Below are 27,847 nucleotides of genomic sequence, written 5' to 3'. Positions count from 1 at the left end.
TTGTCCTACAGTGGCAAAATACGTGTGCGTACAGTTACAGCCACCTGTAACATATAATATAAAGTTCTTCACTGCAAGCAAGCCATAGTAACGGACGCCTACTTACGGTAAAACTATTACATATTTTCTTTACAGGTTTTAATGTATAGCATTTTTCCAAAGATACTGATTTTACTGTACCTACTGTCGACAAGTGGGCTACTTACGCAACTGGTTCTGCACTGATTTTAATTTCAGGTTGTGCAGTAGCTGACTGAACTCCACCAACCAAATTCATCAAAAACGTCCTTCACCATGGAGTGGAGTTTGGTTAGCTAGTTGCATAGCTGTATACGACAGGAGCTTATGACTGTTGTTCCGTTTTATGTGCTCACATCCATGTAGTTATATACATTTGATTGATAGTCTACATGTATTACCATTATTTGTCCAGGTAACTATAACATACATTTTCAACCTGACAAAAAGCTAAAATAACTGTTGTTACCCTCGCACTTCCGCATCTGTAACTGATCAAGACTTACAGTATCAAGACTTACAGTACCAAGACCTAGTTGCAGTCCAAACGCAAAGTAGACAGCCCTCGGCCCTAAACCCTCAGCCCTTGAATTACGTTTTACGTCGTCACATCCGAGTGTACCTTAAACGTCCCTTGCCCAAGCGAGGGAGAGTGATGATCTGAGAGGCAACGTCCTTGGTGGAAATCTTGAATTTGAGCTTAAAAACAACCAACCTAAAACTATTAATGTACCTAGCTAGCTAGCACTCCTGTCAGGTAGCTAGCTACAGTTACCCATAGCTGGCTAGCTAGTTTTATAGTTTGGTCATTTATTCCAAAACATTTCAGATTTACCCCAAAATATCTTTATAAATCTAGCTACATTTTATAGGCTCCTCACTATGAGACTAAGCCAATTTGAGCGTCATTCCCATTTGCCAACGCTAAAATCAATGTAATCTATATATATTTTTTTTGCAAGCTAGTGTCATAATTGTTTCTTAGGGGAAGGGTTAGCTAAAAGGTTAAAGGTTAGGGTTAGGGTTAGGGGAAGGGTTAATTAACAATGCTAAGTAGTTGCAAAGTAGCTAAAAAGTAGTAGGTAGTTGAAAAGTTGCTAAAATGCTAAAGTTGTCCATGATGACATTTGAACTCGCAAACTTTGGGTTGCTAGACGTTCGCGTTATACTCCCACCCATCCACCCTGACCAACCACCCTACTTTTGAAGTAACCATCTGTCTTATGTAACAATACCAAACATAACATATCATGCTTAATGGAGTGTCTCGGATTTACGTACAGAATAATACGAAATGCTCTGAGACCAGGATGGTGTGTTTGATAAGACCATGTCATAAAGGTTTTCCTCTCCTTCAACAGCAATGGCTCTGTTTGACAACTGTGTTGTGGTTTTGGAGCTGAAGAATTTGCCTTATAAGGAGAAGATGAGGCTGAAGCTGGCAATAACAGAGAATGGGGGCAGCATTTCCTATGTGATCAATAAGCAGGTCTGGTGCACAGTGACACAAACATTTGAATGTCTCACCTTCATTGGTTAGATTCAAACATGTTGGAGGTAATGATTCATTATTTCTTTCTTTCTGTCTTCCCCACAGTGTACTCTCATAGTGACGAGCAGCGTGTCCAGTCTGAGCTCCAGTCGGGTGCGGAGCATGAAGAAGCACCAGACTCCAGTAGTAGGGGTGGAGTATGTGTCCCGCTGCCTGGAGAAGGGAGTCCTGCTGCCTGTAGAGGACTACTGCCTGTCCCCCCCTACCTCTCCCTCTCTTTTCCCACCCAGGCCTGCCTCTCCCTTGCCCTCTCAGTCAGGTACAAACCAAACCTTTCCCCGTTCAGTCAAGTACAATCTTGCCACTTTCCCAAATTTAAATATGCTTTATTGGTGATCAAATATACAACGTTACACAACAATGTTGCCCAAACAGTTGTCACTAAGGCAGGTAAATAGACTCAGGAATGAATAGATGCTTTATCTTTCTTATCAATGCTTTATCTATAAGTAATCCCTAAGTAATAATACAACTCAGCTTCTTCATCACTGTCATCTTTGAGCATTCTCCTCTGACACAATCACAATGGGTGTCTCTCTCTGTTCCCAGCATGTTGACTCCTTCACCCAGAGCGGTCTTTTGAGTTAGTCAGGAGGCTATTTTCTGCCCACAGTTGTGTCTTTAACTGACAAAGGCTCTGTGTGCTCTCTATGGGTGTGTTTCATCGCAATCTTTTCTTTGTTTGAAGAACGATGCTCTTTTGACGAAGGGGTGTGTGTGTAATTTATGGACGTTTTGAATAGAATTGAACTTTGACATAGGGTGTGTTTGTGTGTGTTAGTGTTGAAGGTGACGAGCCAGCCGGTTGCAGAACAGAAGTCTGAAGTTCAAGCCAAGAAGGTGGGGAATCAGAAGAGAACTGGAACTTACCTGAGTAAATTCAGGTGTGTACCTACTTACCTGTCAATCATTGCCTGACTATATGTCATACCTTTCCTTCCTGACTATAACCTGGTCATGGCTGCACATTCGATTACACAGGCCTTATACCAGAGTACTAACCAGTTGAATAACCTAGGTTATGTAGTTGTTGTATGCAACCTATGTAATTGCCCTGCAATAATGTAGTAACAAGCTACATGACTCGTTTGTGGTTTTATTTTATTATCTTTTAGAGTGTATACTGAAAGTGACAATGATCTTCCAACATATCCAACAATTTTCCTTGTGGCCAAATACTCAATTTTTGAAAAGGTAAGCCCCACCCATAGGGAGTACAGTTTATTTAGCTCACGTCAGCTTTACTTGTTGATCCTGTTCCATGACATAGCGGTCTTTACTTTGGTTGTTTAGTGTGTGTGTGTGTGTGTGTATATGTGTATCATACTATACAGTGTGTGTACCTGTGTTTTCCAGGCTAACAGCAGCACATGGTCGGTGTTGGAGCTGCAGAGTAGCAGCGGAGAGGGGGGGCAGCAGCAGTACCGTGTGGTGAGGTACTGGAGAGAGGACCATGGTGCTAAGGTGAGCTCATGTCTTTGGTCACTGATTCACAGGATCCATGGATTCTTGGCTAGTTATATGATGTACATAGGTTGTCATTAGGTTGAACTATCCCTACTATCCCTATTTGGGTGGACTATCCCTACTACCTGTTTGGTCTGCTGTTTCTCCCTTGTCTTTCTGCCTGTCTGTCTGTCAGTCAGCAGCTGTGCAGGACAAGCAGGTGTTCCTCTCTGTGTCAGAGGAGGCTGTGGAGGTCTACCAGACTCTCAGGAAGGAGCTGCAGGTCAGAGGACTCACACTGAGGACCACCCTCCCTCCAGAGGCTCCGGACCTGGGCTCTGCCAGCCTGCAGCAGGTCAGACACTCCCCCTTATGTATAGATGTATAGTTTCTTAAAATACAGACAGACACAACATATTATATCAGATTTGCCCTTTTTTACCCATCACCTGAGAAATACCTTAATAGATGTTGGCACTCCACTGTAAGATTTGGATTCTATGTGATTCTGTACAGCAATACAGTAATCAATGCCGTGGTTGGCAGTCAGGGGTGGTTGATTGACATGTGTTGTGTGATTGACAGCTGCTGCTGGAGGAGAAGCTGAGCTGCAGCAGCCTATCACAGGAAGTGGGCGTGTTCGTGGAGCTGTTCTGGGCAGAGGCCCTTGGTTGTCTGGACAATGTCCTCAAGGTTCCAATCACCAGCCTCAGTCTCAACGATGTAAGTGAGCTGTGGTTGGCTCGCGGTGTTTATGATGCATACTGTATTAACCTGTCTGTCTGTCTGTCTGTTGGTCTCTGAGTACTTGTGTTCACAAAAGCTGTATTGTTGTTGTGTGTAGGTGAGCAGGGCTGAGGGGCTGCTGCTACAGGTCCAGAGGAGGCTGAGGGAGAGACAGGGGGAGGGGCCAGACCCTGAGGTGGCCTCTCTGATGGAGGAGGTCTACACCCTCCTTCCACACAAAACTGATCTGTCCCACCTCCCTCTCCACACTAAACTCATCTCATCGCGACTGGACCTCTGCCAGGTAACACACACTATGTTATTTTTTAGCAGAATGAACACAGCTTAAGTGACATGGGATCAAATCCCACACCAACATCCATCTATCTATTCTATCTATTCTATCTATTCTATCTATTCTATCTATCTAATCTATCTAATCTATCTAATCTATCTATGTTGTAGTTGATCAGAGACGTGCTGAATGTGAGCGAGGCCACACTGAGAAGCCCCATCCCTTCCTGTCTGGGGAAGTACCGCGCCCTAAGGTGCAGCATTGAAAGAGTTCCCGCTGGTCCTGAGTTTCTGTATGTCACCGAACTTCTACAGGACAGGTACTGACCCACTCCAGCAGGGCCTAAAATCAACCTTTTGGTACACCAGCCACTGTGGTAGGTAGATGAAAAAAATCTACCAGCCACTCAGCCATAACTACATATAAAAAATAAAACAGATGACCATGCTTTGTAATGTTTCTAAAATAATACATGTATTGGTAAGAAGTAATGTGGTGTATTGCTCAATTTCATTACATTTCTTGTGACCTGAGACAAAATGTTCAGCTGCCCCTTTAAGGCCGGGAGGTTACCGTGGTAACAGGGCCACAGGACTCCTGTGGTGTGTGTGTGTGTCTTAACTTTGTAGACTTTCGAGTAAATTAGACCAACTTTTTTGCCTGTGCGCAGCGCCTCCAAAAATGTATCTAACAGCACTTCACTCCGTGCACACAGCTCCCCTGCCAGGCAGTTTTGCTGCGCTAGGTGGAATATAGGATTCCTATTTCTTTGTGCAATTAGCAGCTATGGAACCAAAACGCAGAAATACTTTGCAAACAGCTACTGCAGCATTTTTCAAACCCAACTCGCACATGTGCTCATACTTGACTTTATATTTGCGAATGTAATGCTCGGACTGTAGAGCCCTGCAAATTGACCACCCTCCAACGTGGCTGGTGAAATAGACATTCTTACACGCCAATACCTAAATCTACCCATTGGTGGCGGGTGTTAATTTTATGCCCTGCACTCCAGTGTGCATGTGTGTGCTTGTGTGTTTAACTCTCCATTGCTCTCCTACAGACAGGTGCAGATTTTACAGGTGCTGAGTGTAAACAGAGGGGTGGAGCTACAGATGTTTAGGGAGGAGCTTGGGAATGTTAAGCCCCTCCTCCACTCCTCCAGCCCCAGCAGCTTTGTGGGGATCCTGTCTCGGTGAGCACACACACGCGCACACACGCACACCAATGATTTACATATTGTACATGACTGACGTGATATGTTGCCAATTCTCTGTCTCTAGTGGTCTGTTGCTGCCCAGGGTTGGAGTGGAGCATCATGGGATTGAGAGAACAGACATTGGGAACTTGGGCGGTGGCATCTACTTCAGTGATTCTATGAGGTCAGTCGACAACATTATATGCCAAATAAATTCTATTGCGACAATGCAAATATATTCTGTTTGCATATGAACAGCACTAGTTTGAAATGATGTAATATATTCTCTGTTTATCAGCAGCAGTGTGAAGTATTGTCAATATACTATCTGTGTGTATCCTCAGTACCAGTTTGAAGTTCTCTAAGCCCAGTGTGACGGACGGCTGTCGGCTGTTGCTGGTGTGTGACGTGGCATTGGGGCGCTGTACGGACCTCCAGAAGAGGGACAGCAGCCTGACTCATGCCCCTGAGGGGTACCACAGCGTACATGGGGTTCGCCGCAACCCCAACACACCCTCTGAGTTTGAGGTAACCCTTTTTTATATTCTGTGCCTTCATTTGTTCAGTGCTAATGCTGACATTGTTCAGATCGTGCGCGTGCTTCCGTGCGTGCGTGTCCCTGCGTGTTTGTGTTTCTGATATATGTGTGTGTATTCCAGGATGATGAGTACGTGGTGTACAGCCCGGAGCAGGTGAGGCTGCAGTATGTGGTACAGTTCAGACTGGAGGAGGACCAGCTGAAGGACTTCCAGCCCACCATAGATACTTCCTCTACCGAGCTGCCACTTCCTGTCTCTCTGTCTGACCTCTGTAAGAACTCAATTCAATTAAATAAATATTTATTGTAAACATACAACCAAACTCGAGGCCGTATTTAAAGCTGACCCAATAGAAACAGTAACAAAGCATTCTCTCCACCCCTGTTTCGGTAAAAAGCTGAGGGATTGGGCTGGAGAAATGTAACCCTCTCAAATTCATAGACCGAGCTATGCATTCAAGGACTGACCATCCATGATATCAAAATTATAGTTTTAACCATGTTTTGAGGTTATACATATAAAGTCTAAAAATGGATGTAGCAACTGCAGATTGCCCCTTTTTTAAAGTGCAAAAATATAGATTTACAATAAGTACATTTGCTTATTCTGAGGCTGTTATTGACGACCTGTCTGTCTGTATGTAGTGTCCCGTGATGAGGCTGAGGAGGATGTTGGGAGCTGTAAGAACCCTCTGGAGGAGATGACTGCAGGCCTGTTGGACTGCTCTGGACAACCACTCCCCCTACAGGCTGTTCATGTCAGGGCCAGGCTGATGGATCTGCTCTCCCAGGTACCACTGGACTGGACTATACTTGACTGGACTATACTTGACTGGACTATACTTGACTGGACTATACTTGACTGGACTATACTTGACTGGACTATACTTGGCTGGACTCGACTGGAACAAATGTCACTGAGTTTTACTTGACTATACTTGTCTGGACTGGACATCAGTCCCTAAGTAACAGGCCTCTCTCCTATTGGCTACCAGGTCATCATCTTCCAGACCTACACCAATCAGAGCACCGCCCCCATCGAAGCCAAGTACGTCTTCCCATTGGATGATTCTGCTGCTGTGTGTGGCTTTGAGGCCTTCATCAATGGGAAACATGTAGTGGGACAGGTAATTCACCCCCACCCTCTCAGTAGCACACAGTGATCAGTTCTGCATGTGTAGTATTGTGTTGTGAGCTGTTATCCCTCTGTCCCAGGTGAAGGAGAAGCAGCAGGCGCGTAAAGAGTATAAACAGGCCATAGAGAGAGGCCATGGAGCTTACCTAATGGACCAGGATGCACCTGTACGTCTCTCCCTAACTCCTTACCTCTGCAGACACACTTTGTCACTTTACATCTTTAAAAGTAATTTCCTCTCAATCTTAAATAAACATGCCCCATTCAAAAAATACAGAACTAAGAACAGATATAGCCCCTGGTTCTCCTCAGACTTGACTGCCCTTGACCAGTACAAAAACATCCTGTGGCGTACTGCATTAGCATCAAATAGCCCCCGCGATATGCAACTTTTCAGGGGAGTTAGGAACCAATATACACAAGCAGTCAGGAAAGCAAAGGCTAACTTTTTCAAACAGAAATTTGCATCCTGTAGCACTAACTCCAAAAAGTTTTGGGACACTGTAAAGTCCATGGAGAATAAGAGCACTTCCTCCCAGCTGCCCACTGCACTGAGGCTAGGAAACACTATCACCACCGATAATCTACAATAATCGAATTTCAACAAGCATTTTGCTACGGCTGGCCATGCTTTCCACCTGGATACCACTACCCCGGCCACCAACTCTGCACCCTCCGCTGCAACTTGCCCATGCCCCCCCGCTTCTCCTTCACACAAATTCAGACAGCTGATGTTCTGAAAGAGCTGCAAAATCTGGACCCCTACAAATCAGCTGGGCTAGACAATCTGGACCCTTTCTTTCTTAAACTAGCCGCCAAAATTGTCGCAACCCCTATTACTAGCCTGTTCAACCTCTCTTTCGTAACGTCTGAGATCCCCAGAGATTGGAAAGCTGCCGCGGTCATCCCCCTCTTCAAAGGGGGTGACACTCTAGATCCAAACTGTTACAGACCTATATCCATCCTGCCCTGCCTTTCAAAAGTATTTGAAAGCCAAGTTAACAAATAGATCACCGACCATTTCGAATCCCACCGTACCTTCTCCGCTATGCAATCCGGTTTCCGAGCTGGTCATGGGTGCACTTCAGCCACGCTCAAGGTCCTAAACGATATTATAACCGCGATCGATAATAGACAGTACTGTGCAGCCGACTTCATCGACCTGGCCAAGGCTTTCGACTCTGTCAACCACCGCATTCTTATTGGCAGACTAAATAGCCTTGGTTTCTCAAATGACTGCCTCGCCTGGTTCACCAACTACTTCTCAGATAGAGTTCAATGTGTCAAATCGGAGGGCCTGTTGTCTGGACCTATGGCAGTCTCTATGGGGGTGCCACAGGGTTCAATTCTTGGGCTGACTCTTTTCTCCGTGTATATCAATGATGTCGCTCTTGCTGCTGGTGACGCTCAGATCCACCTCTACGCAGACGACACCATTTTGTATACATCTGGCCCTTCATTGGACACTGTGTTAACAAACCTCCAAACGAGCTTCAATGCCATACAACACTCCTTCAGTAGCCTCCAACTGCTCTTAAACACTAGTAAAACTAAATGCATGCTCTTCAATCGAACGCTGCTGGCACCCGCCCACCCGACTAGAATCACTACTCTCGACGGGTCTGACCTAGAGTATGTGGACAACTACAAATACCTAGGTGTCTGGTTAGACTGTAAACTCTCCTTCCAGACTCACATTAAGAATCTCCAATCCAAAGTTAAATCCAGAATCGGCTTCCTATTTCGCAACAAAGCCTCCTTCACTCATGCTGCCAAACATGCCCTCGTAAAACTGACTATCCTACCGATCCTTGACTTCGGCGATGTCATTTACAAAATAGCCTCCAACACTCTACTCAGCAAATTGGATGTAGTCTATCACAGTGCCATCCGTTTTGTCTCCAAAGCCCCATACACTACCCACCACTGTGACCTGTACGCTCTTGTTGGCTGGTCCTCACTACATGTTCGTCGTCAAACCCACTGGCTCCAGGCCATCTATAAATCACTGCTAGGCAAATCCCCGCCTTATCTTAGCTCATTGGTCACCATAGCAGCACCCACCCGTAGTCTGCGCTCCAGCAGGTATATCTCACTGGTCATCCCCAAAGCCAACACCTCCTTTGGCCGCCATTCCTTCCAGTTCTCTGCTGCCAATGACTGGAACGAATTGCAAAAATCTCTGAAGCTGGAGACTCTTATCTCCCTCACTAACTTTAAGCATCAGTTGTCAGAGCACCTTACCGATCACTGCACCTGTACACAGCCCATCTGAAATTAGCCCACCCAACTACCTCATCCCTATATTGTTATTTATTTTGCTCTTTTGCACCCCAGTATCTCTATTTGCACATAATCTCTTGCACATCTAGCATTCCAGTGTTAATACTAATTGAAATTATTTTGCACTATAGCCTATTTATTGCCTTACCTCCATAACTTGCTACATTTGCACACACTGTATATATATTTTCTGTTGTATTTTTTTACTTTGTTTTTTTACCCCATATGTAACTCTGTATTGTTTTTATCGCACTGCTTTGCTTTATCTTGGCCAGGTCGCAGTTGTAAATGAGAACTTGTTCTCAACTGGCTTACCTGGTTAAATAAAGGTCAAATAAAAATAAAATAAAATAAAAACATTGAACAGGAAATAGAATGTGTCAAACGTGAACATGCTCTCTTTAGTACAGTGTGTCATATGCTGAGCTCTCAGATCATTCTTTTAAATCAGATAATGATGATCCTATGGTTGAAATCATCTCTGGTTTCAGTCATATCATGTCTTGCGTCATGACGGTGATGTAATCTTTGCGCCCTCAGGATGTTTTTACCATCAGCGTTGGGAACCTGCCTGCCGGTGCCACCGTCCTTATCAAGGTTACCTTCGTCACCGAGCTGGTCGTCATGGAGGGCTTGATCAACTTCTCGTTGCCCGGTAGTGTGGCACCATGGCAACAGAGCTCAGCGCTCAACCAAAGGACTCAGGTAGGAGGGACTAGATTGATTGGTTGATTGATTTATTGATTGATTTACATGTTATTAATGATGCGTTTAGGTTTGCGTCATGTGTGTGCCGTTGTGTGTGTCTCTAGGTGACTTTGGAAAAGGTGTGTGTGACCAGCCTGGATTCCCAAGGGTGAGTGTTCCTCTTAACCAGCTCTGTAGATGGATGGGGACACCTTTCCTGTATCGTTATCATTACTTCTGATATTCCCTAATAATCCCTTGTCCTCATACTGACCTGTAGGGTCTGTCTCTCCTCATACTGACCTGTAGGGTCTGTCTCTCCTCATACTGACCTGTAGGGTCTGTCTCTCCTCATACTGACCTGTAGGGTCTGTCTCTCCTCATACTGACCTGTAGTGTCTGTCTCCCCTTAGGCAGTTCAGTCTGGACATGTCCATTGAGATGCCCAATGAGATCATCAACCTGCACTGTCTCACACACAAAGTCAAGATCAAGGTAACACAGCAGACCGAGCAGTGTATGTGCTTGCTTCCGTGTGTGTGTGTGTGTGTGTATTTCCATGTATGTGCGTGTGTGTAACAGTGTGTGTGTTGCGTTAACCCCAGAGGACAGACTGTAAGGCTGTGGTGAGGACATGTCCAGGTGAGACTCTGGGTCCAGATGGGTTCCTGCTCTGCTTCAGTCTGGCTCAGATCCACCTGCCCAGGATGTGGGTGGAGAAACACCCAGACAAAGACAGCCAGGTCAGTATCTCTCTATCTCTCCCTCTGTCTCTCTATACTGTACATCTGTCTCTCTTAAATACAGCCCGGTCTGTATACCTCTATCTCTCCATCTTTCCTTCCCTCTCACTGTCTAGTCATATCCATCTCTTTACATGTCCCCTCCTTCCAGGCCTGTATGTTGGTGTTTTACCCAGACTTTGAGCCCAGCCCCAGCTCCAGCCCCATGTCCGCCTCCAGTGAGGTGATCCTGCTGTTGGACTCGTCTGAGTCCATGAGAGGAGAAGCTCTCCAGAACGCCAGGAGAATCGCCCTGCAGCTCCTTAACACCCTGGACCACCACAGCGTTCGAGTCAATGTCATCTCCTTTGGCTCAGGTGGGCTCCTATTCAACCAGTCTCCAAACTGAGCTAAATCAACTTCTAAATCGATCTCATGTATCATGTCATTTGCATTCGCTTTGTTAGTGGGGGATTTTTTTTGTTGCTTACTTCAGACTGAAGAGTTTGACAGTAAGAGGCTGTAACTTTTTTCCCCATACTCATCTGTCTGACTGTGGTTTTGTCTCATAGACCAGAAGGAGGCATTCCTCTCTGCCAACCCTCTAGTCGAGGCCCTCCAACCAGCCAAGGAGTTCATCATGGTGAGTGCTGACAGAAAGGCCAAGGGGCCAATCGCAATTCCTTTATCATTAGTCTCTAGAATATTAGGAATATTAGAATTTTTCTGAGCATATAAAAAGCATATTTTAATGGAATATTCACAATAATTTGATTATTATGTGCATGTACAGTGCCTTGCAAAAGTATTCACCCCCCTTGGCGTTTTTCCTATTTTGTTGCATTACAACCTGTAATTTAAATAGATTTTTATTTGGATTTCATGTAATGGACATACACAAAATAGTCCAAATTGGTGAAGGGAAATGAAAAAAATAACTTGTTTCAAGAAATTCAAAAAAAATTATAACGGAAAAGTGGTGCGTGCATATGTATTCACCCCCTTTGCTATGAAGCCCCTAAATAAGATCTGGTGCAACCAATTACCTTCAGAAGTCACATAATGAGTGAGATTGCATACAGGTGGACTTTATTTAAGTGTCACATGATCTGTCACATGATCTCAGTATACAGTGAGGGGAAAATAGTATTTGATCCCCTGCTGATTTTGTACGTTTGCCCACTGACAAAGACATGATCAGTCTATAATTGTAATGGTAGGTTTATTTGAACAGTGAGAGACATAATAACAACAACAAAATCCTGAAAAACGCATGTCAAAAATGTTATAATAATAATAATAATATGCCATTTAGCAGACGCTTTTATCCAAAGCGACTTACAGTCATGCGTGCATACATTTTTTTTGTGTATGGGTGGTCCCGGGGATCGAACCCACTACCTTGGCGTTACAAGCGCCGTGCTCTACCAGCTGAGCTACAGATTTGCATTTTAATGAGGGAAATAAGTATTTGACCCCTCTGCAAAACATGACTAAGTACTCGGTGGTAAAACCCTTGTTGGCAATCACAGAGGTCAGACGTTTCTTGTAGTTGGCCACCAGGTTTGCACACATCTCAGGAGGGATTTTGTCCCACTCCTCTTTGCAGATCTTCTCCAAGTCATTAAGGTTTCGAGCCTGACATTTGGCAACTCGAACCTTCAGCTCCCTCTACAGAATTTCTATGGGATTAAGGTCTGGAGACTGGCTAGGCCACTCCAGGACCTTAATGTGCTTCTTCTTGAGCCACTCCTTTGTTGCCTTGGCCATGTGTTTTGGGTCATTGTCATGCTGGAATACCCATCCACAACCCATTTTCAATGCCCTGGCTGAGGGAAGGAGGTTCTCACCCAAGATTTGATGGTACATGGCCCCGTCCATCGTCCCTTTGATGCGGTGAAGTTGTCCTGTCCCCTTAGCAGAAAAACACCCCCAAAGCATAATGTTTCCACCTCCATGTTTGACGGTGGGGATGGTGTTCTTGGGGTCATAGGCAGCATTCCTCCTCCTCCAAACACGGTGAGTTGAGTTGATGGCAAAGAGCTCCATTTTGGTCTCATCTGACCACAACACTTTCACCCAATTTTCCTCTGAATCATTCAGATGTTCATTGGCAAACTTCAGATGGGCATGTATATGTGCTTTCTTGAGCAGGGGGACCTTGCGGGCGCTGCAGGATTTCAGTCCTTCACGGCGTAGTGTGTTACCAATTGTTTTCTTGGTGACTATGGTCCCAGCTGCCTTGAGATCATTGACAAGATCCTCCCGTGTAGTTCTGGGTTGATTCCTCACCGTTCTGATGATCATTGCAACTCCACGAGGTGAGATTTTGCATGGAGCCCCAGGCCAAGGGAGATTGACAGTTCTTTTGTGTTTCTTCCATTTGCGAATCATCGCACCAACTGTTGTCACCTTCTCACCAAACTGCTTGGCGATGGTCTTGTAGCCCATTCCAGCCTTGTGTAAGTCTACAATCTTGTCCCTGACATCCTTGGAGAGCTCTTTGGTCTTGGCCATGGTGGAGAGTTTGGAATCTGATTGATTGATTGCTTCTGTGGACAGGTGTCTTTTATACAGGTAACAAGCTGAGATTAGGAGCACTCCCTTTAAGAGTGTGCTCCTAATCTCAGCTCATTACCTGTATAAAAGACACCTGGGAGCCAGAAATCTTTCTGATTGAGAGGGGGTCAAATACTTATTTCCCTCATTAAAATGCAAATCAATTTATATCATTTTTGACATGTGTTTTTCTGGATTTTTTTGTTGTTATTCTGTCTCTCACTGTTCAAATAAACCTACCATTAAAATTATAGACTGATCATGTCTTTGTCAGTGGGCAAACGTACAAAATCAGCAGGGGATCAAATACTTTTTTCCCCTCACTGTATATACACCTGTTCTGAAAGGCCGCAGAGTCTGCAACACCACTAAGCAAGGGGCACCACCAAGCAAGCGGCAGCATGAAGACCAAGGAGCTCTCCAAACAGGTCAGGGACAAAGTTGTGGAAAAGTACAGATCAGGGTTGGGTTATAAAAAAATATCAGAAACTTTGAACATCCCACGGAGCACCATTAAATCCATTATTAAAAAATGGAAAGAAATATGGCACCACAACAAACTTGCCAAGTGAGGGCCGCCCACCAAAACTCACGGACCAGACAAGGAGGGTATTAATCAGAGGCAACAAAGAGACCAAAGATAACCCTGAAGGAGCTGCAAAGCTCCACAGCAGAGATTGGAGTATCTGTCCATAGGACCACTTTAAGCCGTACACTCCACAGAGCTGGGCTTTACGGAAGAGTGGGCTGAAAAAAGCCATTGCTTGAAAAAAAAAATAAGCAAACATGTTTGGTATTCGCCAAAAGGCATGTGGGAGACTCCCCAAACAAATGGAAGAAGGTACTCTGGTCAGATGAGACTAAAATTGAGCTTTTTGGCCAGCAAGGAAAAAGCTATGTCTGGCGCAAATCCAACACCTCTCATCTCCCCGAGAACACCTTCCCCACAGTGAAGCATGGTGGTGGCAGCATCATGCTGTGGGGATGTTTTTCATCAGCAGGGACTGGGAAACTCGTCAGAATTGAAGGAATGATGGATGGTGCTAAATACAGGGAAATTCTTGAGGGAAAACCTGTTTCAGTCTTCCAGAAATTTGAGACTGGGACGGAGGTTCACCTTCCAGCAGGACAATGACCCTAAGCATACTGCTAAAGCAACACTTGAGGGGTTTAAGGGGAAACATTTAAATGTCTTGGAATGGCCTAGTCAAAGCCCAGACCTCAATCCAATTGAGAATCTGTGGTATGACTTAAAGATTGCTGTACACCAGCGGAACCCATCCAACTTGAAGGAGCTGGAGCAGTTTTGCCTTGAAGAATGGGCAAAAATCCCAGTGGCTAGATGTGCCAAGCTTATAGAGACATACCCCAAGAGACTTGCAGCAGTAATTGCTGCAAAAGTTGTCTCTACAAAGTATTGACTTTGGGGGGGTGAATAGTTATGCACGCTCAAGTGTTCAGTTTTTTTGTCTTATTTCTTGTTTGTTTCACAATAAAATATATTTTGCATCTTTAAAGTGGTTGGCATGTTGTGTAAATCAAATGATACAAACACCCCAAAAATCCATTTTAATTCCAGGTTGTAAGGTAACAAAATAGGAAAAAATGCCAAGGGGGGTGAATACTTTCGCAAGCTACTGTAAATGTTGTCCTTGATCATATTCTCATTTTCTGTATTATCCTTTCCCCTGTTGTTGATGTTAGTCCTCCCCACCTGTTGGGGGCAGCACTGAGCTGTGGAGGCCCCTGCGCAGCCTGAGTCTGTTGCCTCCGTCGCGGGGCGTGAGGAACCTGCTGCTGCTATCAGACGGCCACATCCAGAACCAAACCCTGACCCTGCAGCTGGTCAGACAGCATGTCCAGCACAGCCGCCTTTTCACCTGTGGCCTCAGCCCAACAGCTAATCGGCACATGTTGCGGGCCCTGGCCCAGGCAGGGGGAGGGGCCTATGAGTTCTTTGACACAAAGATAAAGCACACCTGGCGAGAGAAGGTACCAGCACACTTTTACAGCGACCTCTCCTATGTCTTTAGATGTCTATATATTATCTTTGGTTCCAACACAACCACATAACATGAGGTCAATTTGGGTGAACTATCCCTTTTAAACAGATGTTTTTCTGTGTGTGTGTGTGTCTCAGATGGCGTGTCAGGTAAAGCGTATGGTGTCTCCAGGCTGCAGCTCTGTGTCTGTGAAGTGGCAGCAGTTTAACCCCTCAGCTCCCCCTCCTGTCCAGGCCCCCTCTCAGCTCCACGCACTCTTCACTGATTGCCACACCCTGGTCTATGGCTTCGTGCCACACTGTACACAGGTATACTGTCACAGAGGTGTGTGAGTGTGTGTGTGTGTGCGTGGACATGACATGCACAGATCACAAAGTGCTGTGAGACTAATTTGTCCATGTGTCGGGTGCTGTAGGCCACTCTTCTTGGAAACCTGAGTGGTCAGAACATTGAGACCATGGTGTCCACCACTGAGCTACAGAAGACCAGGGGCACGGTGAGACCACCACACTCACCTCACCTTACTGTTTACACTGTCTCAGTCACACCTGTAATACACCTCTGTGTGGACACGTGTGTTTCAGTTCCTTCATAAGCTCACAGCGAGAGCCGTTATCAGAGACTATGAGGATGGCAGTCTTCACACCAACGAGGCCGAACATGAGGTGTGTGAACATTAGATTGTGTATGGAGTAGTGTTGTCACAAGCAGTATCGCGATACTACAACATCTTTCTTGCCAAAAAAGAAAACACAAAGCAGACTAATGGTCCTTTAAAAACCTACTTTATGTAAAATATTGTGTGCTGTAGCTTGGAAAACAAATGTGACTCTGGGTGACAACATAAGGCTGTTTTTTACCAACATTAGGACTGTTTTCCTCAGGAAATTAAGGCTGCTTCATGTTTTTTGTTTCCTTTCCTTCCTTCCTAGTATCGCGATACTGGGTATGGAGTGTGTACACTGTACCTGTGCTGTTCTGTGTGTACGGAAAGTTTTGTTTTATATATATATATATATATATATATAGTATCAATTCTCTCAGGGGAAGAAATCGGTGATGAAGTCCTTCATCATTGAGCTGAGCAAAGAGTTCTCCATCCTGTCTCAGTTCACCAGCTTTGTTGCCATCGAGGAGAGGGTACGTCTGCCAAACACGAGTGTGTGTGCGCACACACGACAATACTTCAATACAAATGTAGAAGAATACAATGTTCTGATGTGTTCTTTCTCTCCCAGGACTCAGAGCAGCCTGACGTGGGCTTCACAGATGTTCCCAAACTCATCTCAGACGAGGACGTCGACTTCTTACCTTACCTTCGCTGGCAGGAGGAGGAATATGAGGGAGATGGGATGGACTCGGGATCAGACTCAATGTCAAACTCGAAGGATGATTGGCCGGTGCGTGTTTTCTGCAAAAATATCTGTCAGGAGAGGGGGGTGGAGGAGGAGTTGGAGGAGCTTGGATCGATGGTTCAATTCCAGATGGATGACGAGCCATGGAAAGGATCTGTGAATAGGAACTTACGTACCAAATTCCTCTCTCAGAGTGCTACGGATGAGGTGTCTCTTGGTAGGAGACATGATTCCTGTCAATTCAAGAGCTCTGTGGTCTCAGCCAGGCCAGTGATCGCGTCTGCTGCTACCGAACCACCGGATATGACTGAAGGAGTTGTGATGGAGAGAATCATGATGGATGAAGAGATGGAGTGCTATGATGACATGGTAGTGATCTGCCTCTTTCTTGCTGTTACCTATAAAGAAAATGATTCCTGTCAATTCATGGTTTAAATCACTGAACTGTTGTCTTTGTTTTACAGGACTTTGGTTTACAGGACTCTGAAGACCCCCTTGGTGGCTCAGTATTCATGCATGCTCTGTCCCCTTCTTACTCCCCAACCTCTCCAACTCGCCACACAATTCAACCCTATATAAGTACGTCATCCATATTCGTTTCGTCAATCAACGCATACGCTGCTTCCAAACAGCTGGATATGACTGTGGAGACAACTGTGGAGACGGAGTTAACCCCTGAGCTGTCTGAGACCTTCCAGTCTCTCCCAGAGAGAGTGAGGCCGGCAAAGGGTGGAGGGGCAGGCTTTGGACGTGCTGTCTTTGGACGGGTGGGTGGACACAGGAAGGTTTGTGCCGATCCGGCCTTTGACCCAGTAGAGCCCCAGATTAAGTCTCTCTCTGTTGCTGATGCTCTTCGTCCTCCTCCCTCTGTTCCTCATCCTCAGCGCAAGTCTCTCCTTGTTGCTGATGCTCTTCCTCCTCCCTCTGTTCCTCATCCTCAGCCCATTTCTCTCCTTGTTGCTGATGCTCTTCCTCCTCCCTCTGTTCCTCATCCTCAGCGCAAGTCTCTCCTTGTTGCTGATGCTCTTCCTCCTCCCTCTGTTCCTCATCCTCAGCGCAAGTCTCTCCTTGTTGCTGATGCTCTTCCTCCTCCCTCTGTTCCTCATCCTCAGCCCATTTCTCTCCTTGTTGCTGATGCTCTTCCTCCTCCCTCTGTTCCTCATCCTCAGCGCAAGTCTCTCCTTGTTGCTGATGCTCTTCCTCCTCCCTCTGTTCCTCATCCTCAGCGCAAGTCTCTCCTTGTTGCTGATGCTCTTCCTCCTCCCTCTGTTCCTCATCCTCAGCGCAAGTCTCTCCTTGTTGCTGATGCTCTTCCTCCTCCCTCTGTTCCTCATCCTCAGCGCAAGTCTCTCCTTGTTGCTGATGCTCTTCCTCCTCCCTCTGTTCCTCATCCTCAGCCCAAGTCTCTCCTTGTTGCTGATGCTCTTCCTCCTCCCTCTGTTCCTCATCCTCAGCGCAAGTCTCTCCTTGTTGCTGATGCTCTTCCTCCTCCCTCTGTTCCTCATCCTCAGCGCAAGTCTCTCCTTGTTGCTGATGCTCTTCCTCCTCCCTCTGTTCCTCATCCTCAGCGCAAGTCTCTCCTTGTTGCTGATGCTCTTCCTCCTCCTCCCTCTGTTCCTCATCCTCAGCGCAAGTCTCTCCTTGTTGCTGATGCTCTTCCTCCTCCACCCCCTGCTTCTGTCCTCTGTTCTCCTGGTCCTCCTCCATCTCGACCACAGTCTCTCTCTGCCGCAGTTTCAGATTCTCTTCCTCCTCCCTCTGCTCTTGTCTCCAATGAGTATCACGCAATTAGATACCAGATGGGGGTTCATCCCAGACCTGGAGTTGGGGCTGTCTCCCAGGTTCTCAAAGCAAGGTTTCCAATCAGCAAACTTCACGGCTCTTTGCACGGGGCCACAGCCAGTACAAGTTCAGTTCCAGGTTTGATGCCGTCTGGTGGTTTATTTGGGGTTTCTTCAGCAGGAGCAGCCATTTCTGTTGGTGGAAAGTGGCCTCCACCTTCCCTTAGCCTTGCACCATCAGCAAAGTTACATTTTGGGGCTGCAACTGCAGGCGGACCACCTCAAGGCTCGCTGTTTGGCTCCCCTTCAACCAGTTCTATGACTACAGGTTTAGCAGCCCCTGGTGTCTCATTTGGATCTCTTGCGGGAATGAAGGCCATCCCCCCACTCCCTCCTCCTGGAGGCTCAGCCCCACCAACGGGGTTCAGTTTTAGGGCATCACCTACTGGCGGACCACCTCAAGGCTCTGGCATCTCCCTTTTACCCACCACTAATGGCGCCCATCTGACCCGTCCGTTAGGGGCCTTACATGGTTCTACAAGGTCCAGTTCTGAGGCCACAGGGCCACCTGGATCCTCTCTGTTTGGTAGCTCTCTCAGTACACTACAACAACATCATGTACTACCACAAGCACAAAAACATCGCGGCGTAAAGAAAAAAGGACTAAGGTATGTGTCAGTCCATCAGTTTGTCTGTCAGTTTGTCTGTCTGTGTATGTACTCTATTGGAGAGGTGTATTGTTACGTGTATCTCTGTGGTATCCTAATGAGGTGGGTTTTGATTTCAGGAGGGGTAGTCTTGAATTCACAGAGAATACTCTTGATGTAGTAAAATGGACAGAGATTTTTGCCCTCCAGCACTCTGTAAGTACAGTAAACTTTCCCTTTTCTCAAGGCCTGTCTCATCTGCATAGGAAAATACTATTATTGATAGAACGGATATACGGAGATATTTTTTTCTATTGTTTGATAGTGCATGGATTGAATTCAGAAACAGATTTTCCAGACACTCAAAGCACTGTACATGTTATGGGGAGGGAAACTCACTTCATCCACTTCCAATGTGTGGCACCATTCACCAATGAGCAATGGCAGCCATTTTGTGCCAAAAGGCTATCACCATGAAGAGGTATGATTTTCTATTTGTTTGTTCCAGGAAGGTTATTGGGAGTGTTCTGCCAGCCTGGGTTCCCTCCTCTGTGTGGATGTGGACTACTTTGCAAACGTCTTCCTGAAGAAGAAAGGCATCAGCTCTCTAGGTAGGCTACACTACAGACTGATACTCTCTAGGTAGGCTACACTACAGACTGATACTCTCTAGGTAGGCTACACTAATAGACTGATACTCTCTAGGTAGGCTACACTACAGACTGAGACTCTCTAGGTAGGCTACACTACAGACTGATACTCTCTAGGTAGGCTACACTACAGACTGAGACTCTCTAGGTAGGCTACACTACAGACTGATACTCTCTAGGTAGGCTACACTACAGACTGATACTCTCTAGGTAGGCTACATTTTACATTTACATTTTAGTCATTTAGCAGACGCTCTTATCCAGAGCGACTTACAGTTAGTGAATACATATTTTTTTAATACTGGCCCCCCGTGGGAATCGAACCCACAACCCTGGCGTTGCAAACGCCATGCTCTATCAACTGAGCTACATCCCTGCCGGCCATTCCCTCCCCTACCCTGGACGACGCTGGGCCAATTGTGCGCCGTCCATGAGTCTCCCGGTCGCGGCCGGCTGCAACAGAGCCTGGATTCGAACCAGGATCTCTAGTGGCACAGTTAGCACTGCAAAGCAGTGCCTTAGACCACTGCGCCACTCAGGAGGTTAAGGGTACACTAATAGACTGATACTCTCTAGGTAGGCTACACTACAGACTGATACTCTCTAGGTAGGCTACACTACAGACTGATACTCTCTAGGTAGGCTACACTAATAGACTGATACTCTCTAGGTAGGCTACACTACAGACTGATACTCTCTAGGTAGGCTACACTAATAGACTGATACTCTCTAGGTAGGCTACACTAATAGACTGATACTCTCTAGGTAGGCTACACTACAGACTGATACTCTCTAGGTAGGCTACACTACAGACTGATACTCTCTAGGTAGGCTACACTACAGACTGATACTCTCTAGGTAGGCTACACTACAGACTGATACTCTCTAGGTAGGCTACACTAATAGACTGATACTCTCTAGGTAGGCTACACTACAGACTGATACTCTCTAGGTAGGCTACACTACAGACTGATACTCTAGGTAGGCTACACTACAGACTGATACTCTAGGTAGGCTACACTAATAGACTGATACTCTAGGTAGGCTACACTAATAGACTGATACTCTCTAGGTAGGCTACACTAATAGACTGATACTCTCTAGGTAGGCTACACTAATAGACTGATACTCTCTAGGTAGGCTACACTAATAGACTGATACTCTCTAGGTAGGCTACACTAATAGACTGATACTCTCTAGGTAGGCTACACTAATAGACTGATACTCTCTAGGTAGGCTACACTAATAGACTGATACTCTCTAGGTAGGCTACACTACAGACTGATACTCTCTAGGTAGGCTACACTAATATACTGATACTCTCTAGGTAGGCTACACTAATAGACTGATACTCTCTAGGTAGGCTACACTACAGACTGATACTCTCTAGGTAGGCTACACTACAGACTGATACTCTAGGTAGGCTACACTAATATACTGATACTCTCTAGGTAGGCTACACTAATAGACTGATACTCTTTAGGTAGGCTACACTACAGACTGATACTCTCTAGGTAGGCTACACTAATAGACTGATACTCTCTAGGTAGGCTACACTACAGACTGATACTCTCTAGGTAGGCTACACTACAGACTGATACTCTCTAGGTAGGCTACACTACAGACTGATACTCTCTAGGTAGGCTACACTACAGACTGATACTCTCTAGGTAGGCTACACTACAGACTGATACTCTCTAGGTAGGCTACACTAATATACTGATACTCTCTAGGTAGGCTACACTACAGACTGATACTCTCTAGGTAGACTACACTACAGACTGATACTCTCTAGGTAGGCTACACTAATAGACTGATACTCTCTAGGTAGGCTACACTACAGACTGATACTCTCTAGGTAGGCTACACTACAGACTGATACTCTAGGTAGGCTACACTACAGACTGATACTCTCTAGGTAGGCTACACTACAGACTGAGACTCTCTAGGTAGGCTACACTAATAGACTGATACTCTCTAGGTAGGCTACACTACAGACTGATACTCTCTAGGTAGGCTACACTACAGACTGATACTCTCTAGGTAGGCTACACTACAGACTGATACTCTCTAGGTAGGCTACACTAATAGACTGATACTCTCTAGGTAGGCTACACTACAGACTGATACTCTCTAGGTAGGCTACACTAATAGACTGATACTCTCTAGGTAGGCTACACTAATAGACTGATACTCTCTAGGTAGGCTACACTAATAGACTGATACTCTCTAGGTAGGCTACACTACAGACTGATACTCTCTAGGTAGGCTACACTACAGACTGATACTCTCTAGGTAGGCTACACTACAGACTGATACTCTCTAGGTAGGCTACACTACAGACTGATACTCTCTAGGTAGGCTACACTACAGACTGATACTCTCTAGGTAGGCTACACTAATAGACTGATACTCTCTAGGTAGGCTACACTACAGACTGATACTCTCTAGGTAGGCTACACTAATAGACTGATACTCTCTAGGTAGGCTACACTACAGACTGATACTCTCTAGGTAGGCTACACTAATAGACTGATACTCTCTAGGTAGGCTACACTAATAGACTGATACTCTCTAGGTAGGCTACACTACAGACTGATACTCTCTAGGTAGGCTACACTAATAGACTGATACTCTCTAGGTAGGCTACACTACAGACTGATACTCTCTAGGTAGGCTACACTAATAGACTGATACTCTCTAGGTAGGCTACACTACAGACTGATACTCTCTAGGTAGGCTACACTACAGACTGATACTCTCTAGGTAGGCTACACTACAGACTGATACTCTCTAGGTAGGCTACACTACAGACTGATACTCTCTAGGTAGGCTACACTACAGACTGATACTCTCTAGGTAGGCTACACTACAGACTGATACTCTCTAGGTAGGCTACACTAATAGACTGATACTCTCTAGGTAGGCTACACTACAGACTGATACTCTCTAGGTAGGCTACACTACAGACTGATACTCTCTAGGTAGGCTACACTACAGACTGATACTCTCTAGGTAGGCTACACTACAGACTGATACTCTCTAGGTAGGCTACACTACAGACTGATACTCTCTAGGTAGGCTACACTAATAGACTGATACTCTCTAGGTAGGCTACACTACAGACTGATACTCTCTAGGTAGGCTACACTACAGACTGATACTCTCTAGGTAGGCTACACTACAGACTGATACTCTCTAGGTAGGCTACACTACAGACTGATACTCTAGGTTTACAGAGGCGCTACAGATGGTACTGCGTACAGCACAGTATATCACTGGGGCCAAGCTTCCTGCCATCCAGGACATACACTACCAGTCAAAAGTTTGGACACACCTACTCATTCAAAGGTTTTTCTTTATTTTTTACTATTTTTTACATTGTAGAATAATAGTGAAGACATCAAAACTATGAAATAACACATATGGAATCATGTAGGAACCAAAAAAGAGTTAAACAAATCCAAATATATTTTATATTTGAGATTCTTCAAATAGCCACCCTTTGCCTTGATGACAGCTTTGTACCAGCTTCATGAGGTAGTCAGTCACCTGGAATGCATTTCAATTAACAGGTGTGCCTTCTTAAAAGTTAATTTGTGGAATTTCTTTCCTTAATGCGTTTGAGCCAATCAGTTGTGTTGTGACAAGGTAGGGGGTGCATACAAAAGATAGTCCTATTTGGTAAAATACCAAGTCCATATTATGGCAAGAACAGCTCAAATAAGCAAAGAGAAAATACTGAAAATGTCAAGAACTTTTAAAGTTTCTTCAAATGCAGTTCGCAAAAACCATCAAGCGCTGTGATGAAACTGGCTCTCATGAAACCGCCACAGGAATGGAAGACCCAGAGTTCTCTGCTGCAGAGGATAAGTTCATTCATTAGCGTTACCAGCCTCAGAAATTGCAGCCCAAATAAATGCTTCAGAGTTCAAGTCACAGACACATCTCAACATCAACTGTTCAGAGGGGACTGTGTGAATCAGGCCAATAATAAGAAGAGACCTGCTTGGGCCAAGAACACGAGCAATGGACATTAGATCTGTCGAAATTTGTCCTTTGGTCTGGAGTCCAAATTGGAGATTTTTGGTTCAAACCGCCGTGTCTTTGTGAGACGCGGTGTGGGTGAACGGATTATCTCCACATGTGTAGTTCCCACCGTAAAGCATGGAGGAGGAGGTGTTATGGTGTGGGGGTGCTTTGCTGGTGACACTGTCGTTGATTTATTTAGAATTCAAGGCACACTTAACCAGCATGGCTACCACAGCATTCTGCAGCGATACGCCTTCCCATCTGGTTTGCACTTAGTGGGACTATCATTTGTTTTTCAACAGGACAATGACCCAACACACCTCCAGGCTGTGTAATGGCTATTTTCCCAAGAAGGAGAGTGCTGGAGTGCTGCATCAGATGACCTGGCCTCCACAATCCCCCGACCTCAACCCAATTGAGATGGTTTGGGATGAGTCGGACGGCAGAGTGAAGGATAAGCAGCCAACAAGTGCTAAGCATATGTGGGAACTCCTTGAAGACTGTTGGAAAAGCATTCCAGGTGAAGCTGGTTGAGAGAATGCCAAGAGTGTGCAAAGCTGTCATCAAGGCAAAGGGTGGCTATTTGAAGAATCTCAAATATAAAATATATTTTGATTTGTTTAAATCATTTTTGGTTACTACATGATTCCATATGTGTTATTTCATAGTTTTGATGTCTTCACTATTATTTTACAATGTAAAAATAAAGAAAAACCCTTGAATGAGTAGTTGTGTCCCAACATTTGACTGGTACTGTATATACTAGGTAGTGTCAGAGGAAGGCCCAAAAAATTGTCAGACCTCAAGTCACCCAAGTCATAGACTGTTCTCTCTGCTACCGCACGGCAAGCAGCACCGAAGCGCCAAGTCTAGGTCCAAAAGGCTCCTTAACAGCTTCCACCCCCAAGCCATAAGACTGCTGAACAATTAATCAAATGGCCACCCGGACTATTTGCATTGACACCCCCACCCCCTTTGTTCTTACACTGCTGCTACTCGCTGTTTATTTTCTATGCATAGTCACTTTACCCCTGCCATAGTCACTTTACCCCTGTACAAATTACCTCGACTAACCTGTACTTGACTTGTTACCGGTACCACCTGTATATAGCCTCTATTGTTATTTTATTGATACTTTTTTAAACTATTATTTTAATATTAAATTTTTTTACTTTAGTTTATTTGGTAAATATTTGTTTAACTCTATTTTCTTAACTGCATTGTTGGTTAAGGGCTTGTAAGTAAGCATTTCATGGTAAGGTCTACACGTGTTGTATTCGGCGCATGTGACAAATACAATTTGATTTGATGTGTGTGTCAGGTGTGAGGGCCCATGCTGACATCCTGAGGCTGGTGGCCAGTCTGCTGGTGCTGCAGCTGATGAGGGTGAGGAGGCTGGAGGAGGGGAAGCTGCTGCTCAGCCTGTTCCGTCTGGACCTGGACCACTCTCCTCCTCAGCCCAGGTACAGTAGGTCTCCTCTCTCTGCTCCACCATATAACACCCCAAGCTTTGTTTAATCTAGAAAGTGTGAGGGGAAATTCATGTCTGTTTTTTTTTGTTTGGTGCATTTCTCGATGCCTGCATGCACTAAATATGGTTACTGTGTGTGTTCTCCCAGGTGTGAGCGCTGGGAGGCGGTGAGGAGGGCGGTGGACTGGGTGTGTTGGGCAGACAGGGAGTACCCGTGTGTGTGCAGCAGGCTGGAGTTTGGCTGGGACTGGGAGTCGTCCACACGCCAGCTCCTGGGGATCGACCCCCCACACCCCCTCTCTCCCCTTATCCTCCTCAGGACCAGAGGGGGAGTGAGGGCCCAATGACTTCCAGAAGAAGAAAGGTGTATGACCAGTATATCTGCAGCTTTTGCTTTTACTCTTTCGCTTATTATGCAGTTAAGGTGTTATACTATACTGACAACCTTTTCACTGATGCACTTTTATTCAAATCAGTTTTGTAATTGAAATATGTGCTTTGTGGGGTAATTCCAAATCTTTGCATTTAAAGGTGTGATTTTATGTTTGCTCAAAATACAAGAACGATCATTTCTAAAATGTATTGATACTCCTCAATCTATGGTCATTTTCTATATCCATACAGCTGTCATTGTGTGATTCAGTCATACTAATAAGACCTTCCTCTAACTTTCTTCCCGTTTTCTGTGTCTGACTGAAATAATCATCTGTGGTGGATAAGCAGAGCAGCAGGGATAATGTGGTCATGCTATTGGTCACTATTCAATCCTTTTCACACAAACCTTAAAGCCTTTCTTAAAGAATGTATTGATTAAAGTGTCTCTGTTTCATGCTATATAAACATAGTCAGCTTGAATCAGTGTGTGTTACAGCACGAAAGTCAAATCCAAAAGAACCTGACTTGCTAGTGTTGTGTTCACTTACCAGGTTCACCACAAGGTGTCGCTATAAGAAAGGTAAAGGTTAATGACTGTATTAATAAAGATGTAAAGCGATGCACACTGGGTGAAGAATACAATGGATGCCTACACCATACAGTAAAGCCACGTTCGTCTTACCTTTCAGCCTGGACTCTATTACTGAGTAATGTCTTCATTTACTACATACTACAGAACAGCTGGTTGAATAAGCCCTCTGGGTGTTCTGGATCCACTAGCTGCTGAAACTCTCCATAACTCTCATATTCTTCTGACAAAAAAAAACAATCAGAATCTGAAATAGCTTGCCATGATTCCACGACATCCACATCACTGTCAGTCCCCCTTCCTGTTGTCCTGCTGTCACTTCTGACCCCTGATGACCTGAAGGTGTCGGAGGAAGATCCTCTTGGCCTACTCTTCAGCTATTTTCTCCAGTTCTGTCTTCAAATGATTGTTCACTTCTTTTGACAGAATTTGTGCCAGATAATAAAGCCCCCACCAACCAGAGGCAAGCCAATGACCTGGGAAAGAAAGTAGATTGTCATATATTTGTCAGTGAAAAGATCTGATCCAAATCAAAAAGTTTTTAAAGTGACAGTTGGCTATAAAGCCACTATTCATCCATCCCTGGGCAGTCTAAATATTTACATAATCATTATATTTTAAATAGGTGTTAGACATATTCACATGTTGGATATATTAGTATTAAGGCAGAGAAGTAATAGCTACTTGTTTGTAGAAATTGCTTCTTCTTCAGATGTTCCAGAGTCTTCACCTGAACGAACATCACAGGCAAAATCATAGGCTGTGTCACACACTTGAGGGGGCATTGTTTATTAGCACACATGTTTTTGTCTAGCAGCCCAGGGGGAAAATAATGATCTTTTTTGGGGGGGCACATTTTTATTGGAAAATGTTACTTACTTGCAACATGGCCTTTAAATATGTACAGTGGGGAAAAAAAGTATTTAGTCAGCCACCAATTGTGCAAGTTCTCCCACTTAAAAAGATGAGAGAGGCCTGTAATTTTCATCATAGGTACACGTCAACTATGACAGACAAAATGAGAAAAGAAAATCCAGAAAATCACATTGTAGGATTTTTAATGAATTTATTTGCAAATTATGGTGGAAAATAAGTATTTGGTCAATAACAAAAGTTTCTCAATACTTTGTTATATACCCTTTGTTGGCAATGACACAGGTCAAACGTTTTCTGTAAGTCTTCACAAGGTTTTCACACACTGTTGCTGGTATTTTGGCCCATTCCTCCATGCAGATCTCCTCTAGAGCAGTGATGTTTTGGGGCTGTCGCGGACTTTCAACTCCCTCCAAAGATTTTCTATGGGGTTGAGATCTGGAGACTGGCTAGGCCACTCCAGGACCTTGAAATGCTTCTTACGAAGCCACTCCTTCGTTGCCCGGGCGGTGTGTTTGGGATCATTGTCATGCTGAAAGACCCAGCCACGTTTCATCTTCAATGCCCTTGCTGATGGAAGGAGGTTTTCACTCAAAATCTCACGTTACATGGCCCCATTCATTCTTTCCTTTACACGGATCAGTCGTCCTGGTCTCTTTGCAGAAAAACAGCCCCAAAGCATGATGTTTCCACCCCCATGCTTCACAGTAGGTATGGTGTTCTTTGGATGCAACTCAGCATTCTTTGTCCTCCAAACAGGACGAGTTGAGTTTTTACCAAAAAGTTCTATTTTGGTTTCATCTGACCATATGACATTCTCCCAATCCTCTTCTGGATCATCCAAATGCACTCTAGCAAACTTCAGACGGGCCTGGACATGTACTGGCTTAAGTAGGGGGACACGTCTGGCAC

General features: G+C 45.0%; 1 protein-coding gene across 1 annotated transcript; it reads left to right on the top strand.

Moving 5' to 3' along the window:
* Nucleotides 1–26,154, top strand: LOC311129002 (protein mono-ADP-ribosyltransferase PARP4-like). The gene is made up of 35 exons (XM_084161237.1): nucleotides 1–107; nucleotides 1,380–1,507; nucleotides 1,616–1,829; nucleotides 2,352–2,454; nucleotides 2,686–2,764; nucleotides 2,927–3,034; nucleotides 3,213–3,371; nucleotides 3,602–3,739; nucleotides 3,861–4,046; nucleotides 4,208–4,356; nucleotides 5,101–5,232; nucleotides 5,321–5,419; nucleotides 5,580–5,763; nucleotides 5,895–6,045; nucleotides 6,419–6,564; nucleotides 6,769–6,900; nucleotides 6,989–7,075; nucleotides 9,732–9,896; nucleotides 10,004–10,047; nucleotides 10,292–10,373; nucleotides 10,484–10,621; nucleotides 10,773–10,977; nucleotides 11,173–11,243; nucleotides 14,864–15,151; nucleotides 15,300–15,470; nucleotides 15,578–15,658; nucleotides 15,747–15,827; nucleotides 16,207–16,302; nucleotides 16,401–16,562; nucleotides 16,710–16,886; nucleotides 16,982–18,966; nucleotides 19,086–19,161; nucleotides 19,454–19,556; nucleotides 24,949–25,090; nucleotides 25,247–26,154. The coding sequence occupies exons 2-35, from the start codon at nucleotides 1,382–1,384 to the stop codon at nucleotides 25,443–25,445; spliced, it is 6,459 nt and encodes a 2,152-aa protein (XP_084017363.1). The 5' UTR covers nucleotides 1–107; nucleotides 1,380–1,381; the 3' UTR covers nucleotides 25,446–26,154.
* The last annotated feature ends 1,693 nt before the right edge of the window (nucleotides 26,155–27,847 follow it).

Source organism: Coregonus lavaretus (genome assembly GCF_964263955.1).
Source record: "Coregonus lavaretus genome assembly, chromosome: 5".
In the NCBI taxonomy this organism is placed as follows: domain Eukaryota; kingdom Metazoa; phylum Chordata; class Actinopteri; order Salmoniformes; family Salmonidae; genus Coregonus; species Coregonus lavaretus.
This window is presented reverse-complemented; position numbering and strand designations above follow the sequence as displayed.

What these genes read in the sequence shown, in the direction of transcription:
- LOC311129002 (XM_084161237.1), top strand. Translation starts at nt 1,382, where the DNA reads ATGGCTCTGTTTGACAACTGTGTTGTGGTTTTGGAGCTGAAGAATTTG. An exon ending in TCCCTTGCCCTCTCAGTCAG is followed by an intron (nt 1,830 to 2,351) that starts GTACAAACCAAA and finishes TGTGTGTGTTAG; the next exon opens with TGTTGAAGGTGACGAGCCAG. An exon ending in AGCACACCTGGCGAGAGAAG is followed by an intron (nt 15,152 to 15,299) that starts GTACCAGCACAC and finishes TGTGTGTCTCAG; the next exon opens with ATGGCGTGTCAGGTAAAGCG.